Raw genomic sequence first — 18,489 nt, 5'->3', positions numbered from 1 at the left:
ACGACGCGGAGGCGCTACGCGCGGAAGCCGGGTGCATGCTCCCGGTCCGACGGCGGCCGGTGGGCTGAGGACGGGCAGCAACGACTCGGCGAGCTGGGGCACGGATGGTGGGCAACGGGTGCCGGCGGACTCGGGGTGCCGTCGACGACATGGCGGCGCAAGCCACGGAAGTCGCACCTGCCCCCGGCACTCCCCTGCCCGCTTTCCTTAGCGCCGCGCTTCGTGCGGGCGCTCGCCGTGGACGCCGCCGCTCTCCTGGGGGTCACGACGTTCACCGAGTCGAGCGGGGCTGATGCGGGCGCGGCCGAGTTGAGCGGGGCGGCGGCTACCGAGGAGGCGGCCAGGCCGGGTCGACGGCGTGCGGCGACCGAGGCAGCAGGACGACGACCCTGGGCGGCGGCCGCACGAGACTGTTGGACGGCGCCGCCGACCGGTGCTGGCGGTGGCCGAGGTAACGGCCGAGAGAGAGAGATTAGAGGAATAGTATAAAGACATCAGCTTCCTCTCCGCCATCGCTGATACAGCCATGCCGGCGACGATCACCATTAGGAGCAGGAAGCTCTGCTACTTCACCATCTTGCCAAGAAGATCTCACAATTTGAGAGAAAGACTCGATGTGTAAGTGTTCCTGTTGGTGTGTGTTAGAATAGATATAGATCAGTTGTATATGCGTGTACGTGCATGAGATAAGTATACGTGTATATATGCATGAGATACCAGATGTAACAAATCAGTTGTAATCTCCAGATATCTTGTAAGCTCTGTTGTAAGCTATTTCCAACACATCTCTATACATATGTGCGGCCCGAGCTAAAGGGTTCTACGCTTTGTGAAATTTATAGTGTGAGAAGCAAAGTTGAAGCTGAGAAGTGAGAACTGCTTATATAGCCGAGCTAGCATGATCGAACTGATTAGGATTGCCTGGAACAACATCGAATTCATAATCACAATCCGATCCGGCGTATATACTACTATATATGCTACATTCTACCTGGAGTGGCTCCGTGAGCCATAGGCCCGTGCGTCCCGCGCACCGGCTCGTCAACGGCCGCCGCCGCACGCCGTCCGCACCACAGCCCACCGCCGTCGCCCGCCACACGTCGTTCGCGCCCCACCTCCGGTCGCCGCCTAGCTTCTGCGCCCCAGCCCGCCGCCCGCCAGCACCCACGCCTCAGCCGCCCGCAAGGTCGGTGAATGGGAGAGAAGCATAGAAGAGAGAGAGGGGAGAGGAAGTGAGGGGGGAGAGAACACATTAAAAAAACTGACATGTGGGACCCATCAGATGCCACCTCAGCAAACCAGTCAATAAAATGAGTCAATACTGCCGAGGGACCTATTTTGAATAGATTATACAAGTTTAAGGGTGTACATTTTTTGTATTCTGGTTAAGGGACGAAAAACAGACTCGCGTTTAAGATTAGGGACCTTGGATGGACTTCTTCATTTCAGGTTACAAGATTATATGGTTTTCTTTTATCTTTATATAGATATTAATAAGATTATATGTGTGTACATCTTTTTTTATTTTGACGAAGAAAAAGTCCCAGACCTATGATAGGATGATCACATTTTTTCTATTTTTATACCACTGTTATTTTTATTTTTGACGAAGAAAAAGCATTTTTATACCACTATTATTTTTATTTTTGCCGAAGAGAAATTCCCGTTGAGATTTTTTAGTATCTAAATTTACTTATATATGATGGCGTTTTAAGTATATGTTGGCTGTCGTATTGGCGCTAACTAAAGGGAAAAAACTTTTATGTATGTATCTATAGATGAATCTAGATAGAGATAATAAATCTTATAATATTGTGGGAGATGTAATTTCCCTAACAGGGATGCCCTAAGACCCTATTGAGGTTCGTCGAGGAGCTGGTGGGTCAAGGCAGAGTCGGCATGGGTAGGTGGCTGTGAGGCATCTCGGTGGCGGCAGACGAATCCAGGGTTTGCGAATTGCAAATGAAAGGGGAATGGGGTCATGGGGAAGAGGGATGGGTTGGGCGAGCATGGGAGGAGGAAAGACGGAGATGTGGAGATGAATTTGGATCCATGTAGTCCATAGTGTGATTGCAATCACACTAAGGTTGTTTGATATGAAGGGCCCAAAAGGCCCAAAAATTTGATTGCATTGTTCATTGAGAAAAAACACTGTAGCTTACTGTAGCATGGAATTGTAGCAAGTAATTGTAGCCTTTAGTTAGGAAAATGAATGGTTGAGAACCTAAGATTATGTGCAGTTCATAACATGCAGTTGCAGTTGGGACTGCACGAGATCTCAATTCGAAGGGGATGGGGAGGCGGGGGTACTGGTGTTGGGGCCTAGGGGTGGGAGCGCTATTTATGTGCAGGAGTCATCAGGAAGGGGGGAGGATATGTATTATTGAATTGCACATAGATAAACTACATATGGATATGGTCAATGGGCCTTTACCATATGTATGTTGTCATGCTCATGGATGCGATAGCAACCTCAAGCTTCACGCAAGCCTTTGTGGACATATCGGCTATGTGTACCAACTAGGGTAATGATACATGGTGTCACGATTAAGCAATCGAATTAATCATTATATGCAATTTATCATAACATTTTTGTACCCATCTATCTTTCAAGTCCTCGTGAGTCATGTACATATTTGTCTATTACTTCTAGAAGCTACGTAACCAACCCTTCCTCATGCTCAGTGGGGCTTCATCCTTTAGCACTCACCAATACATTAGCAAACCTCACACTCCACCCAATTCCCCTATGTCCATGTAGGTAATGCCAAAATAGAAACATGCGCTCTTACAAATCATTTGTCATATTTTAGTGTTGTCCACATGCTTCATCCAAGCCCTCTTGTTTGTATCAATAAAACTAACATGGCAGTACATGCTAGAACTATTTGTATCCTTCCACATCATCACTGGCACTTTGGTGCTTATTGACACTAATAAACCTCACGTTTCACCTACCACTCTTGTCAGTATCCGTAACACCAAGATAACAAATGCATAGTGTGGCCGTCTTTTTTCCATAGAAGTCATCTCTGGTAATTTAGTGCACATAAAAAACATCACGGTTCACCCAAACTCTTGTGTCCATATCACTAAAACTAAAATTGACAACATAGAAAGAAAATGTAAGACACCACAATGAGACATATATTGCATGCCTTTTCTAGTTCTCATGGACCAGGCTGCCCATGTGTGTGTTTCTTTCTAAAAACAACTTTCCCTCGTCCACTTCTCTTCACCCACCTCCTCGTCTTCTTCCCCCTCCGTCCCCTATATCTACTATCCACATCTCTTGATGCTCACAGAAGCACTCGCCGGAGGCCTAGTGTTTCATGGACCGTGGTGGTTCGATGGGGCTCATCGCCGTGACACTCGCGTCGACTGGCATCATCATCATATCCTACTCTCTCCACCGCCGGTTCCACGCCGACCTCAGGCTCGCCGTCGGTGAGAACAAAAATCGAAACACCATATAGTAGATAGCTAGTAGTTCTCTCACCGAGGTTGCTTCGAAATCAGTAACATTGGTCACCGTGCATGGTCTCTTTCACTGGATCTTGCACAAATATTTCAATGACATTTTTGTTTTTTTCCTCTTTAGCACGAGCACAACAGCGGCATCAGCAGCCACAACGGCGAGAGAGGGTGAGGAGGGTGCGGTTTGCGGACGATGTGGTAGATCCATCATCCAATGGTGAGGAGTACCGCCGCCGGTACATTGTCAGTCTTCCCAACCCATCACTAAGCAACACGGCCTCCTCCCCCTCCTCCTCATCATCATCCTCACCTGCTAGGCCTTTTGCTAGGCCTCGACGTGTCGTGCCATTGCCAATCGAGTAGCTAGCTAGCTAGCTTGTCAGATGTGCAATAACAAAACAAAGTTTGCAGGGTTGCAATAGCAGCTAGTCCATTTCAGTTACATCACTAGTTATTTGTATCTTAGCTTCGCTCTAGCTAGCCCTAGAGTACTACAGTGATAATAAACAACCTCAACTTCAATCGCTTGGTTTTACCTTTTTTTTATTTAGTTTAATTTGTTATATTGATATTTTGATTAATAACATCTACTGTTGACCGAAGAAGTTATTGATTTGAGATGAAGCTTATGCAACGATAAGAAATATAAAAGAAGTTGGATTATTGGGGACTCTTTTGTCCAAACATATGGTATTGTGATATATGGGAAGAGATTCTTGTGGTGTGGTGTCACCGGTGTGACGAATGTAGACTTTGTCTACTTGAAGAGTGCTTATCCTAAAGATTATCGTAATAAGGAAAATTAGGAGTACTGACCGAAAGTAAAACCCATTGTAATATGGATATTGATCTCCCATGTGTTAATCGGAGTGGAAGTAGAGGATATCGATCCTTGAATCACCCTAGAACCAGTCGGTTGTGTGGTAGCGGTCATCGGCATGACCCCGAAGGGGTTGCCGGTGATTTGCAGAGTGGTGGTGGCCTTCAGGTCACCACTTGCATTGCCTTAGGACAACCCTTCGAGTCTCCTCTAGCGCAGAGAGTGATCAGGAGTTAGGGTCTATGTCGAGAGAGGTGAAACCGTTAGTGAGGTCATCATCTTACTCACAGACTGATCTTTCCCTTTTAATTTTACGTTGAGGAGATTAGGGGCAACCCAAACACATGAAAAGAAATAAACACAGCCGATCATTGCGCGTGGAAATATTGAAAACTGGTCATGAATCACACAGGTGTTAAGATGGAAAACACAACGTGTGAATCTCTCTGGTCGAGAGACTATTTCCAATAGTGAGTTCCCGACACTTATGTAGTAATTTTTTGGTTTTGTGGCAATCATAGATGGAGTTGAGGTAAAATTACATCTCAGCTGCACATAGCCTCGTCAGTATCAGTCATCCTTCAATTCTTAAGTACTCTTATACGTCATTTCAAGCATTACTCTAGGAACGATTTTCACAGATACGAGGGTTTTGTTTTTATGGGTGGACTATTAAAAAATCACTTGTAACAATGATGAATATGTTATTTGATCTAAACTGTTTGTGATATTTGAATTTTTCACAGATAGTTAATTAAGAGGATCTGACCATGCTTGTGAAAATCAAAGTTTGTCAGACAAGGCCTCATCACGAGCTGGACGAACCGGGATACGACCGCTGTTGAGATTCCCCTTCCCGCCTTCCACATCCGTACCGTCGCAGCAGGGTGACTGTAGTCTATAGATGATGACCTAGGGTCGCTGATGTAGTTCCTCGTGCCCTAATCGGGCTTACCGCTTTCATATAGGGGTGTTTAGTTTGTAAAAATAAAACTTTTTGTGGTCACTTTAAACGTTTGACTGGATGTCGAGAGAAGTTTTCAGACATGAATGAAAAAACTAATTTCGCGGCTCGCCTAGAAACCACGAGACGAATCTTTTGAGCCTAATTAATCCGTCATTAGCATATGTAAATTACTATAGCACTTATAGCTAATCATGAACTAATTAGACTCAAAAGATTCGTCTCATAATTTCTTCCATAACTGTGCAATTAGTTTTTTATTTTATCTATATTTAATACTCTCTCTATGTGTTCAAAATGCGATGTTTTTAGGAGAAAATTTTTAGGAACTAAACAGGGCCTTAGATAAAGATTTTGCGGATTTAAAAGTTTCTCGGTTCAAACAAGTGGTAGGTTTCACTTCAGTCCGCACCGTAACCACAAAAAACTGCACGATTACAAGATCATCCTATTCATCATGCCATACAATCAGCTGGGACCATCCGATCTTTAAAAACAGGGATGGTTCTAGCCCATCTATATTGTCCCTAAACCAAGCACATGCTTAGCTAATAGTAATCAGGCTCAACACTATTAACGTATCTCTGCAAATAATAAGGAGAGGGAATGAATACAATAGGGTAAAACATACATGACTTTCCTAATATCGATGCAAACACTGCACCAAACTACCACACAACTCAATCTTGCACCACTCACAAGTTTTGAAGAAGATATACCTACTGTGCCAAAAGGCCCAAAACAGTGGGTGCCATTCTTTTCCTATGATATCTGTGCTACCTATCCACACCTTAAATGCATCTGCAAGCTAAGCGTTTCCCTGCAACTGTTCATCGCTCAACGCTGTATCTGGATCATGGATTGCATTCTCCATAAAGAAATACCCCTCTTTCCTCACAAGAGAGAAACTGAGGCAAGCCATTTTACTCGAATCAGTCTACCTAAGCAAGTTCCCGTCATCAATTTATCATCATCCAAAGCATTGTAAATAGTGGGAGTTCACTGCTGAGGAAGATCCTGCCTGCAGCCAGCCTAACAAGATCCAAGACAATAAGTTTGTAGCTTGATTTGCACACAGGATCAAGGTATCAAGGAAGATACACTAGTTCAGCAATGAGATATTACCTTATTGGGAGAATCTCTCAAGTTCATACTATCAAGATTTTGAAGATTGTAAAGGATCCTCGTTATGCTTTGTCATCAGATCATAGTTCATTGATGCTAACTGAGATATGTTCTGGTTACAGAGAAAAAGGAAAGTATTTACTAACCGAGGGAAAGATTGAAAGATGGCCGGAAGTTCAGATGAGGGTTACCTTGAATGAGAAATTGCTGAAAGAATACTTCACAGACAGTGATGGAGCTCCAAATTCTTCCATGCTACCAAATTCATCAGCCTGTTTATGTATTTTCAGTAGAAAGTAAGAGTTATGAGGTGCGGGCTACATGATGATTTGAATATCTGAATCAAAAGGGCAAATTAGGGGGATTGATGTATCATACATCTTCCTCGTAATCACTGTGTGGACTACTGCCACAGCTCATGCTACTAGTTTCACTTCTGTCATCGTACTCGTTAGAGGCTACATTCACTTGATCGTCCCATGTGTGACGGCAGGCAAAATAACTTGTATCATATTCATCATCTGTGTAAGGAATAAATGCAGCCTACAAAAAGCAATGCAATTCAGCAACTTCCTTGGAGGCACTTTTCTGAGTTTCCTGTTTTTCAGACTGCCCATTAGTTTAGCTCCTAACCTTTTGTCTGGCAAGCATATCCCAGTTTACATCTTTGAAGAAAGGATGAGCTTTTACCTGCTCTAATAGCGTATCTCAGTTAGTGGTGTGTACATAAGAGCTATAACTGTAAAACGGAAAAGGAAAACAAGTACCTCTCCAGCACCAGTCGCTCCTAATCTTTGTACAGGGTTCTCACTTAGCAACCTAACATGAAAGTTAAATGAGTTAATGTATCACTTGTAGGATGCAGATTAGCTAGGCACTAAGTACTATAGATCCACCAAGAAATATTGAAGAACAGAATAAAATGGCTGATAGCAATTATTTCCAAAATATTTTTGTGACTTACTTGTCAATCAAGTCATATGCTTCAAAACTCAGTTCCTCCGGTACTTGTGGCCAAGGTATTTCCCGATTCATTATATTATCAAATATTATCTGTAAGTGAACAATATTGTTATGTTACTGTCGTTACACCTTTGAGAAACAGTAAGCTTCAAGACACTGGAGTAAATAAAATGTCAAAATGATTCTAACTAATATTCTGCTTTTTCAGTAAGTTAATTATTCCGGTTATATATTTTCAATTCCGTAAATCTCTGGCATAAATATTTTCTATATTATCAACAGTATCCTGATGTCGACATAGTACAACCAACATGTTGGTTCGTAAAGACTACCTGTGGGTGCTCAGCGTTGAATGGAGGAATTCCCACAAGAAGCTCAAAGAGGATGATACCAACTGACCACCAATCCGCAGTTGGACCTGCACTAAAGAGAATGCCATGGATTTTATTAGAAGAAGTTTTTTCCACAAAGATTAACATAAGTTATAAGAAATCAATTCAACACCTCGAAGTGCAGACCTAACATTTTGAAGTAAAAGTAAGTTTCATGAAAGAAGAAAACAGACCATGGGTCATCCCTAACAGTATCTCAGGGGCCAAATAGTCCGGAGTGCCCACAGCTGCCTGCTTTTGCCTTTGCTCTCGCTTCTGTGCACGTTGTTCTGCATCTGTTGGTTGATGGTCACCTAGAAGAACACTGCTGACATCTGGACCAGACAAATCATCCGTACTATTGATAAGACCAACTTTTGATAGCCCAAAATCAGTCAACTGCATGGAAATAGACAACCCACAAATTATTCTAGTCATCGGAAAAAAAGGTACTGCTTAGTCGTTACAAGACTAGAAAGTACAGTAATAATTTTCCTCAAACAATTTAATCATCAATCATGGATAATAGCACTAGCACAGAAGTTCAGAAGCTAATAAGTATTGAAAGCTTAGGAGTTGGATGAATGTTAGCTTTCAGGTTTTCAGCTACCAGGCGAGATGAATTCTGATTTAGCTGATTGGTGGTTGGCTTCAAGAAGTCTTAAGAGTTAGCTTCAGAAAACTTTTGATATTCTCTTCTTTTTGGTGTACTTGGAAGGAAAGGAATGCTCGTGTGTTCCAGCAGACAACACACCCGTCAACACAGCTCTTTGGGGACATCAAAGAGATTATCACAGTTTGGAAGGAGGCAGTTTTTTTCACAACAGGCGAGGAGTAGACCTTCTGTTTTGTCTTCTGCTGGAGGTGTTTCTTTGTTTGTTCTTGCAATTGGTTTCGACAGCTTCCAGTCGATTCTTAGTTTGTAACACGCGGCCTAATCCTTTGGTTGGCTTGGCAAAAAGATAAGTACTGAAAGAAAAAGGGAAAATAAGAAGGTAGTAAATTAACCTTTAAATGGCCATCACGAGAGATTAAAAGGTTGTCGGGCTTCAAATCACGATGAATCACATTCATAGAATGCAGATACTCCAATGCAAGAACCTACAGATTGAAATGAAAAAGGTCAACTATTAAAACTTTAAAAATAAAGGAATGGCTAAAGAACGGACCGCTTTCTGCTTTAGTTGCTTGTGTAAATACTTTCAGGAAATGAAAAGCACCAGTAACTTACAAGTTCAGCTATATATGTCCTTGCCATATCTTCATCTAAGCAGCCTAGGTTTCTCAAGAGGGAGTAAAGATCTCCTCCATTCAAGTACTCCATAACAAGATAAAGGTTTTCCCTACATGTGAAGGAGTAGAAAAATCGTACCTGTCCATTACAGATTAAAGTTAAAATAAAATCCAATATACTATTGTACTAAACATTCGAAGTACTTACCACAAATGGGTTGCGAGCTGATATTAAGATATCACGTTCTGCCAAGATGCTCTCTACGGCATTCTTGCGGATCATATCAGCCTTTTTGAGCACCTGAATTCAAGATGATACCATCAGGATAAAAGCCAACACTGAAGCTAGCAATGCAAATCCCACAACGTTCTTATATTAGTCAATTCTTTTCTAAAGTGATCCAATTGTCTTGAAACAAACCATCCATGTAGTTTCATCGATGGTTCCTAATTAACCAAGCAATAATTCACGCTAAATGGAGCTTTAAAACTTTTTTTTAAAGCATACATAGATAACTTCTTTTCTCAACAGATGGATAACATAAAAAACCCAAAATTTATTGTTTTAAGTTTATCTGCCTGTATTTTTTTTTCTTTAGAAAGTAGATCATATTGACCAGGCTTCCCAAGAGAGCAAGGTTCAGGTTTACAGTACTCTTTTTGTAATTGATCCAGATTGCAGAGAAGCTATTTCGTTGGCATGAATAAAAAAGTCGGGGGTGGGGGGGGGGGGGGGAATAATGCCCATTACCTTGATGGCAAAAAGGTCTCCTGTTACCCTTTTCTTTGCAAGAAATACACGCCCAAATGCACCACGGCTGATTGGCTTTATAATTTCAAAGTCCTCAATTGAAGTACGATCCTTGAATTTTCCATTCATCTGGCTTGTTCTTGAGCTTACACTACTCTCCATAGGACCGTCTTCGTCTATTGGACCTAATGATTCAGTGTTTGCATCCTCTATTTGTCCGCATAGTTGAATAAATTTCTCCCTGAGAATCATACAGTTTTAACAAGATAATCAGGGGTACAACGTAGTGCAGTTTGAGAAATGGAACTGCAATGAGTATACTGCTGCTAAGGACAAATGAATCTGAAGATGCTCAAAACAGTCACTGCACTTACTGCAGTAACTTGGCTATCCTTCTTCCAAACGTCTCCACAACAAGGGCATCCACCTTCCTTGTGTCAATAACAGCATTCAGATCTTCTAGGTAAGAGCTCAAGTCCTCCAGCGAGTTGTACTCATAGTTTTTAATGCTCTCGATGCCTCTAGCAATGGTCATTAAGCTTTCAACCTACCAGCATGGTAAACTACAAAGTCTAGATCATTGAAGAAGTGAACTTCACCATAATCTCAAAAGAATGTAGTTCCAACTAAACACTCTTACAAGAACAGAATTTCAACAAACAAGTACCAATTTTAAGTTGGCATGCACAAACCTGCTGAAAATTCTCTAGTTCAACGAATGCCTTGTGTTTAGTCAGTTGTGACTCTGCGTGGCTAGTTCTTGGTGTCAGCAATGGGGACTGTGGCATGCTGCCTGATGCCGGTGTGAGTGCTCCCTGCCAATATCACCGGCACAATGTTAACAATCCACTACGATAAAAACAGAACAGTTGTAATTGGTTGAGGCAGGAAAGACAACTACTTCTGAAAACAACTCTGTCGACGGCAGTGTCAACAGATGAGACAGATTATCATGATCTATGGATCCATCGGATTCCGTTAAACTCGATGTGCTACCCCTTGCAGTCTCGTGATGATTACATTCTGCAATGTGAGGGCTCTTTGCTTCAAAGCAAGCCATAACCCTCCCGAGCACCTCGGCAACCCTCTGCAGCCTCTGGTCTGTATTCAGGCCCTTTGAATCACACCGATCAGCCAATGTGCACACTATGAAGTGGCCTTCTGCGCAGACCATGGGGATCTCAAAGTCACAGATTCTGCATATCATCCTCGGCTTCCCATCGACGATGATCTGCTGGGCCTCTGGGTACTGGGATGGAACCTCAAGCTTCACAGCAGAGTCCGCCAGATATGACAGACCGTCGGGGTGAATGCTAGCTGCATCAATCCTCTCGACGATCTCATCCACGGCGGCCTTGTTCCTGGTAATGGCCTTCTTCTTGGTCGGGGTGGTCTTCTCCTCTGCCGCTGCTGCTGCTGTTATTGATTCCGTGCTCTTGCGCAGGTTCTTCTCGGCGGGGGATGGCAGCTTCTTCCAAGATGAGATCTTGCCGCCGCTGCCGGGGGAGTCACCGGTGTCTCCCGACGAGACACGGCCCGCGGAGAAGTCGAGGGTGAGTTGCTTGTGCTCCAGCATCCTCCGCCTGATGAGCCTCTCCTTGAGCTCGGTCAAGCTGGAGGTGCTCTTGCGGCCGAGCTCGCCCGAGCCGCCGGCAACCTGGAAGGGGTAGAGGCCGAGGTCGCTGAGTTGGTGCAGACCGAGGACGTGCTGCTTGTCGTCGTCGGCGATGTATCCGCCGCCTTCCTTGCGGAACTGGAGGAGGCGGGTGCATCGCGTGAGGATGAAGAGGACGCGGGTGTGGGCCTGCTTGAGGACGCCGGCGGTGAGCTCCTGGCGGCGGTCGTCGAGGCCCTGGACGATGCCCTCGCACTTGACCCATAACTCCTCGGGGCTCATCTCCGCGCACCGCTGCGCGACGACGAGCAGGTCCTCGAGCACGACGCGTTCCTCATCCCCCTCGGCCTTGTCGAGCGCGCCGACGAGGTCCCCGGCGAACACCCCGAGCTCGGCGTCGACCTCATCCTTGAGCTTGATGAACTTGGTCCTGATGGCGCCGATGAACTCCTCCGGGCTGTTCGCGCAGCCGCGCGGCTTCCGCTGCTGCAGCGGGTGGTGCGGCCCACGCGCGTTGAGCTCGTGCGAGAAGCTCTTCACGTCGGTCGCCCGCTTCCGCCGCCCGCTCGTCGCCCGCAGGATCGCCCTGAACCGCGGCGAGTCCATCTCCCTCCCGCTCCCGTCCAGCATCACCCGCCGCGCCAGCCCTCCTCCGCTGCTGTCCTTCTGCTGCACCCAACGAGACCCCGGGCATTACATCAAACACCTCATCCGCATCCACCCCCAAGCCCCCACGCCTCCCTCGCCTTCACCCCCACCTTACCTCCATGACCCCACACCGCAACGCAGCTGCCCCCGACGACGAAATGCGCTAGAAGCGATCTCGCGCGATCATGGCTTCGTCTCCCGCACGTCGCCCGTGTTCTTCGCACTAAAATAGCAAACGCCCCCATGCAAACGTGGCGCACCAGTGGCGGGCCGCGTGAGGTGAGGAGGAAGACGACCAGAAAAACCCAAAAAATAAAATAGAATAAAATTTATTTAATCCTTTTTTGCAGTTTCCCCCTCCATTTCCCGAATAATTACGACTGACATGTGGGGCCCGCCACCCGTAACGGCGGGAGCGGCTTAACGGTTTCCTCGCCGCGAGTGGCGGGTGGGGCCGAGCTGTCAGTCGCGTACGGCTTTAAATTCGCGCAACCGCCTCGCGGTCTCTCTCCACCTATCGCGGCCGTCCGTTTTGCAGCGCACAAATCTTGATGCGGCTCTGAGCGAGAGGAGGGCAGGCAGACCACCCACCCCGCCGCCCGCGCGCGCGCGCGCGAGCCATGGCCGTGGGGGTGCACCACCACCACCACAACCACAACCACAGCCGCGTGGGGGTGGCGGGGGACGGGTCGCTGTCGCCGTCGACGGCGAGGAGGCTGAGGCGGTCGCCGGCCGTGGAGATGAGGAGGGAGCGGGAGCGGCGGCGGGCGCGGGAGCAGAGGCCGCGGTGCGGGGAGGTGGCGGGCGGGACGGCGGCGGAGTGCGCGGCCGTCTTCTGCTGCTTCCCCTTCGCCGTCGTCGAGCTCGTCGTACTCGCCGCGGTCCGCGTCCCCGCCGCGCTCTGCTGCCGCGCCGTCCGCGGCGGCCGCCGGCGCCGCGTCGTCGCCTGCCGCGCCTCCAAGGTCAAGAAGGCGGAGGCGGCGGAGTGCAAGGCCGCGCCCGCGCCCGCGCCCGAGCACGGCATCCTCGCCGACGTGGAGAAGGAGGTCTGGGCGAGCTTCTACGGCGCCGGTTTCTGGAGAAGCCCCTCGCAGAGAGAGGACGGGAGGTGATCGCCGCCGCCGCCGCCGCCGCCGTCTTCTTCTCCTCCTCCTCGCCACTTAATTGGCTTCTTTAATTCTCCTCCCTTTTCTTCGGAAAAGAGAAGAAAAATAACTCGATCTTGTGATTAATTAACTGCAATTGACATTTTTTTGCAATTGCTTCTGTTCTTCTCTTTCCAAAAATTTTGATCAGTGAGAGGAAAGAAATAAAGAAACCATGTTAGCCTGATTTGTTTTCTGTCATTCTGTGGTTGCCGTGCCGATCTATCCCTGATCTGTTTGGTTTGGTTTGGTTTGATTTGAATTTTTTGAACGAATTTGATTCTGACAGTTTCTACGATGGTAAATCAAATTTGAGATTATTTCACATCGCATACGTTAAGGAAAAAGCTGCATGCGCTTGCATTAATTGTGTATTTGTGTTGAGATTTCAATTTGATAAAGGATTGCATTGCAATTACGTTTCAAGTTTGATCATCGCCGATTGAAATTCGATCGCACATCGCTGCTTAATTTATTAGAGGTTGCAGTTTTTATTTCAACTCAGATCTATATCTGCATACTTGTACCCGTTGTTTCACTTATGTTTATAAAAATAATTTGTATATAAAACTTTTATATACATCTCTTTAGTGATTTAAAGTTAGTTCCTATAAAATAACCAACGATAAAAACTACAAAATCAACTCTAAAATTAACTTTTAAAATTTATTTTTTGTTTATAAACATAAATGAAATGATGAGAGCTTGTTTTTATTTGATCCATGCTGTGTTTTGAGCCAAATAACGCATGGGTACTATCATTTAGCTCAAAAACACATAAACATTATCTTCGGCATTCGGCAAAAAAACATGAGTATAAATCTTGGGTTTAAAATGTGCAGGTATTAGCATTTCATCTAAAATTTAATGAGTATTAATCTTGTGTTCAAGTACACACATGAATGTCTTGGGTGTAAAAACACGAGTGTTAGACTTTGGCCCAAAACTTTTCATAAGTAACCACAATGGGTCCAAAATCGCAACCACTGGTCTTAGACCCATAAATGCATCACTATCAAGGAATGATGCAACAACACTTGGCGACATTTGTTTCCACTTAGGATTGGTGTAATATAGATGATTAAACCAGATTACTGCAGTAAGCTAAATTAGATTATTATAAGGTAATGTTGGTAATAGATAAAAAGATAGTTAAAAAACTTTAAAGTACCAAAGGTTATTGGTTCTTTAGCCACTCAATAATCTAAATATATATTTCATATAGTTTATCACATGTAATAATCTCGGTTATATATTACACTAATATACACTTGGAGGAATTTATAGCTTCCTCTAGTTTTTTTATATTTGATGTTGTTGATTTCGTATCTATGCTTGACCTTTAATCTTATTTTTTTTAAAAGTGATAAATAATTAATTATTTTATTATTAAATAAACTTTAAGCATGAGTTATAATCTTTTATATTCCTATAAAAAAAGACAGATAAGCGGATGATCAAATAAATATTTAAAAGTAAAAAAAACATCGATCATTAAAAATTGGAGGATATATTAGCACTTGGACAAAATTTTCATGACTTTATAATGGGCAAAAAAATGCACGATTACCCAAAATTTAGTTACCATCAAACTTTGGCTGAAAAACCATGAATACTAACTAGCCTTCGTTACCAAAACACATGCGCTTTAGTCTCCGTTTCAAATTTTTTCGTGAATATTAAACCTTGCAAAAAGTACATCAATAATGGTATTCAACTTAAATTTTATCAGTACTGACTTTGGTATTAATAATTCTTGACTACTAGACTTTGTTTCATTATCCTTGGCCAAAAGGGGAAAAAAAAATCAGTATTGACTTTGGGCATTAGACTTCGATCAGATCATTTATTCTGCCGGGCCTTTAATGGGCCGGAAAGTTGTCCAAGTAGGACATTAGCGGGGGCCGACGGGTTTCTTGTAACGGGCTCTTATTGGGCCAGATAGTTTCTAGTTACGGGCCACTAATGGGCCATGGTTTTTTGTCACTTCAGATGGGCCCACACAACAATGCCGCAAATTCCAGCAGCAGTAGTATCCTGCTTATTATGCCTGAGCCTGAAACATTGCCAGTGTAATTTCAGGTAAAAATCTAATGTCTTTTGTCCAAATGTGACGTGAAGTGCAAATTTTATCCGAAAATTAGTTATGGGACAGGTTAAATCCATAAATTGCTCGTCTTCCAATTGATCTCCACTGCATTTTACCGTTGCCAGTTTCCAGCCTCGTGCAAATTAATGGCCCGAGAAACACTTCAAATTAAGTTCAGAGATAGCTGATCTCTGACTAATTGCTTCATTTAATTTCTGCAATGTAATGTCGATTTAGTTAATTAAACGTTGAATCAGGAAATCAACAGAACCTCACTATCTCCAGAGTTTACAACAAAGAAAATAAATTTGAAAACTTTGAGCTCGATATACATCGTCAGCTACACGAAAGTGCATAACAAACTAGCTAGGGCCTAGGGTCGTCGAGCTGTGCATGCAAATCCACAGTTCGGCTTAGAAAAATCTTGAAGAACATGAACATCATCAACAGCAAAATTTCTTAATTTGCCTATATTCTGATTTCTGAAACGTCTCCAGCTAACAATTAATCCAAGGAAGAGACAAAAAGTTCGACAAAGTGGACACTCCTGAATTGACCAGCTCATGTTTTACAATTTTAATCTTCAAGAAAAAAAATGCTAAGCGAATATTAGCGGTATTTCAGAATATTTTCCATGATTATATATAGTACTATACAGATGCAGTTGAAGCTACTGCAGAGATGTACTAACTCCGTCTTTTAAGTATAAGTATATTCTAGATTTTTTGTATGAATTAAGTTGGAAAAGAAAAGACTAAAAACCCCTTAACAAATAAGGAATAAAATATGAAAGAGTACGTAGGGATAAAATACGAAGAATTTTAAATAGATTAATAATATAAATATTATTGTGAATAGAGCTAGAATTCTAGAAACACTTGCACCGTAACTTTTTGCTTATGCTTATAAGCTAATTTCTATGATTATATATAGTACTATACACATGCAGTTGAAGCTACAACATAGATATATTGCCTTCGTCTTTAAATATAAGTGTTTCTAGATTTTTAATACCAATTAAGTTGGAAAAGAAAAGACTGAAAACCTCTTAACAAATGAGGAATGAACAGGGATAAAATACGAAGAATTTTAAATAAGTGATAAATGAGATAAATATTATTGTGAACAGTGCTAGAATTCTAAAACACTTACACCCCCATTTTTCGCTTATGACTATACTTATAAGCCAAAATTTGAATTTTTAACTTTAAATTTGGAGTTGATTTTATGGCTTTTTTACTAAAGTTTATTTTTCAGCTTTAGTTTTTAGATTACTAAAAATATATATATAAAAGTTCGATTAAACAATCACTCCTTATACTTGGGTATAAGATTTAACCTTTAGAAATAATTATATTTTAAAACAGAACTTATACAGTAGCCATGGTATTTTTTTTCTTGAAAGATGAAACATGGCAGTAGAGACATTCATGAGTAAAAGCTGCACGCGGGCAATGTATAGTGGCAGCCTGATGGGTTGATCAGTGGTGGTCTCTCGCTCCCCATGAAACGTCAGATCGGTCACTCAATCTCAATCTGACACCGCAGCCAATTATTGACGACGTACTCTAAATAGTTGGTGTCATTGATTTTTTTCTATCATTCATGTTACTCAAAAAAATTATATAATTATTAATCATGTTTATATCATGTCATTTATTGTAAGTATATTTTTATGTATATATATATCTTTACATGTTTTGCAAATTTTTTAAATAAGATGAATGATCAAATATATATAAAAAAAATCGACGACGTTGACGTTAAAACGGAGAGAATATTATATATTCACTCCGGCTGATCTTCCGGTCCTCTCTCGAGTGTGATTGATTTGACGCACATACCAACATATGTTTTTCTTTGCTAATTAAAAATTTAATCTTATTTTGAGTCTCTCTTATTTGGTCAACAATAAATTTGACCAATTTTTAGCAATTATTGTTTTAAAGTTGGTAAAATTAGAGAATAAATACACTGGAACTAGATAAAGTATGGAACAATTACATTATGATTTCATAAGTGGATTGTATTATAGTTTTTTACTTTATAATGGTACGTATGGCTTGAGTGAAAAATGAAGTTATTATAAGATAAGTGGGATAACTTTTATATCAAACAATGGATAGCAGCGCAATTTTCTTAAATAATGGTAATATGATTTTTTGCTTTAACCAAAACTACAATCCATCATTATCAAGTTCGTGGCTAAACATGGCCAAAATGCAAATATAAAAGCAAACTATGACCAGAAGACAAATAAAACACCAGCCAAGCTCCAAAGAAAAGATAACTTAAAAGCAGCAATACTACTAGTAAATGCCCATCTAACATCGACGAAGATTTGCATAACCGTTAGTTTCCAACGTACGACATATAACATAGAGCAGGTACAGTAGTAGACTATAAGCTAGCTATAAATATATTTTAAGGAGATAAAATATGAGAGAAGAAGAGTGTGCTACAGATTTATAGCCAGTTACAGCACGTACTACAAGATATAATGTATGTATGGTAGGTGGGACATATATGCTAGTATATGTTTTGTAGATAGTTATTGTATAAATTGACTATTAGATTGACTATAAATGATTTGGAGCTACTAGTTGGCTATACTATTGAACTTGCTCAAATGGATTCTTTGCCCCCATCAAACCATTGCAGTTGTGTTCAAAACTTGAGCCAATGTGATGCATGCTATGAAAAGTATCTGCATGCATATAAGATTTAAATACAGTGTTGTAAAAGACCTTATCATTATTACTTGGTCAAGCCAACATAAAACATGTGCTCATACTAAAATCAACCTTTTGGATTTTAGATCAATACCAAATAGCCAGCTCCCACCAATATGAAAAAACCTAGTAATTAGGTGGCTTCAAACCAAAAGACACATATACCACTCCCCAAAGAAATTTAGTAAAATGACAATCAAGTAATATATGTTAGATAATTTAATCATGCACATTTCTTACTACCATTTCAATTATTTTTTACTAAATTATTTTTTGTCAAAATTACCCCTTTAAATATATACCACGTGAATATCTTAATTTTAAGAACTAACTTTAGTTTCCATTACACCTTACTCCTTTCTATTTATCCTATATATATGCAAGTGGTTATATACAACCAAACATTAGAAACAATAATACTTAGACTACAATTCTCATAACAGAGAAACATGCACACACACACCAAAACAAATAGAAAACTGATTTTCAAAACATCAGCTATCTTCTTGCTTCAGTCATTCTCAATCTTGTGTAGCAACAACCTTTTACTTTGCTC

At 42.3% G+C, this 18,489-nt stretch overlaps 2 protein-coding genes and 1 pseudogene across 4 annotated transcripts; 2 read left to right on the top strand and 1 right to left on the bottom strand.

Annotated features, from left to right (window-relative positions):
• The first annotated feature begins 3,138 nt into the window (after nt 1–3,138).
• LOC107305388 lies at nt 3,139–3,840 on the top strand (annotated as a pseudogene).
• A 2,006-nt stretch (nt 3,841–5,846) lies between these two features.
• On the bottom strand, nt 5,847–12,213 carry LOC102722175 (probable serine/threonine protein kinase IRE). Of its 3 annotated transcripts, none has more exons than XM_015842999.1 (17): nt 12,083–12,213; nt 10,606–11,988; nt 10,397–10,519; nt 10,079–10,251; nt 9,705–9,945; nt 9,162–9,254; nt 8,952–9,092; nt 8,729–8,821; nt 7,915–8,119; nt 7,682–7,767; nt 7,351–7,439; nt 7,154–7,205; nt 7,020–7,076; nt 6,765–6,929; nt 6,578–6,658; nt 6,387–6,498; nt 5,847–6,293 (listed from the first exon to the last, which is right to left on the bottom strand). In XM_015842999.1, exons 1-16 carry the CDS (start codon nt 12,086–12,088, stop codon nt 6,418–6,420), a joined length of 3,069 nt encoding a protein of 1,022 aa, XP_015698485.1. In that variant the 5' UTR covers nt 12,089–12,213; the 3' UTR covers nt 5,847–6,293; nt 6,387–6,417. The 3 variants fall into 3 exon arrangements, 2 of the variants coding, with proteins under 2 accessions (XP_015698485.1, XP_015698486.1); XM_015843000.1 differs by having other exon boundaries at nt 10,606–11,985; XR_001551545.1 differs by lacking the exons at nt 5,847–6,293; nt 6,387–6,498; nt 6,578–6,658 and having other exon boundaries at nt 6,901–6,929; nt 7,020–7,081.
• Nucleotides 12,214–12,460: 247 nt separating this feature from the next.
• LOC121055949 lies at nt 12,461–13,312 on the top strand. Its single transcript, XM_040529210.1, has one exon. The coding sequence runs from the start codon at nt 12,588–12,590 to the stop codon at nt 13,077–13,079; it is 492 nt and encodes a 163-aa protein (XP_040385144.1). The 5' UTR covers nt 12,461–12,587; the 3' UTR covers nt 13,080–13,312.
• The last annotated feature ends 5,177 nt before the right edge of the window (nt 13,313–18,489 follow it).

Source organism: Oryza brachyantha, chromosome 12, assembly GCF_000231095.2.
Source record: "Oryza brachyantha chromosome 12, ObraRS2, whole genome shotgun sequence".
Lineage (NCBI taxonomy): Eukaryota > Viridiplantae > Streptophyta > Magnoliopsida > Poales > Poaceae > Oryza > Oryza brachyantha.
Note: the sequence above shows the minus strand (reverse complement) of the source record. Positions and strands in the feature narration are given on the sequence as shown.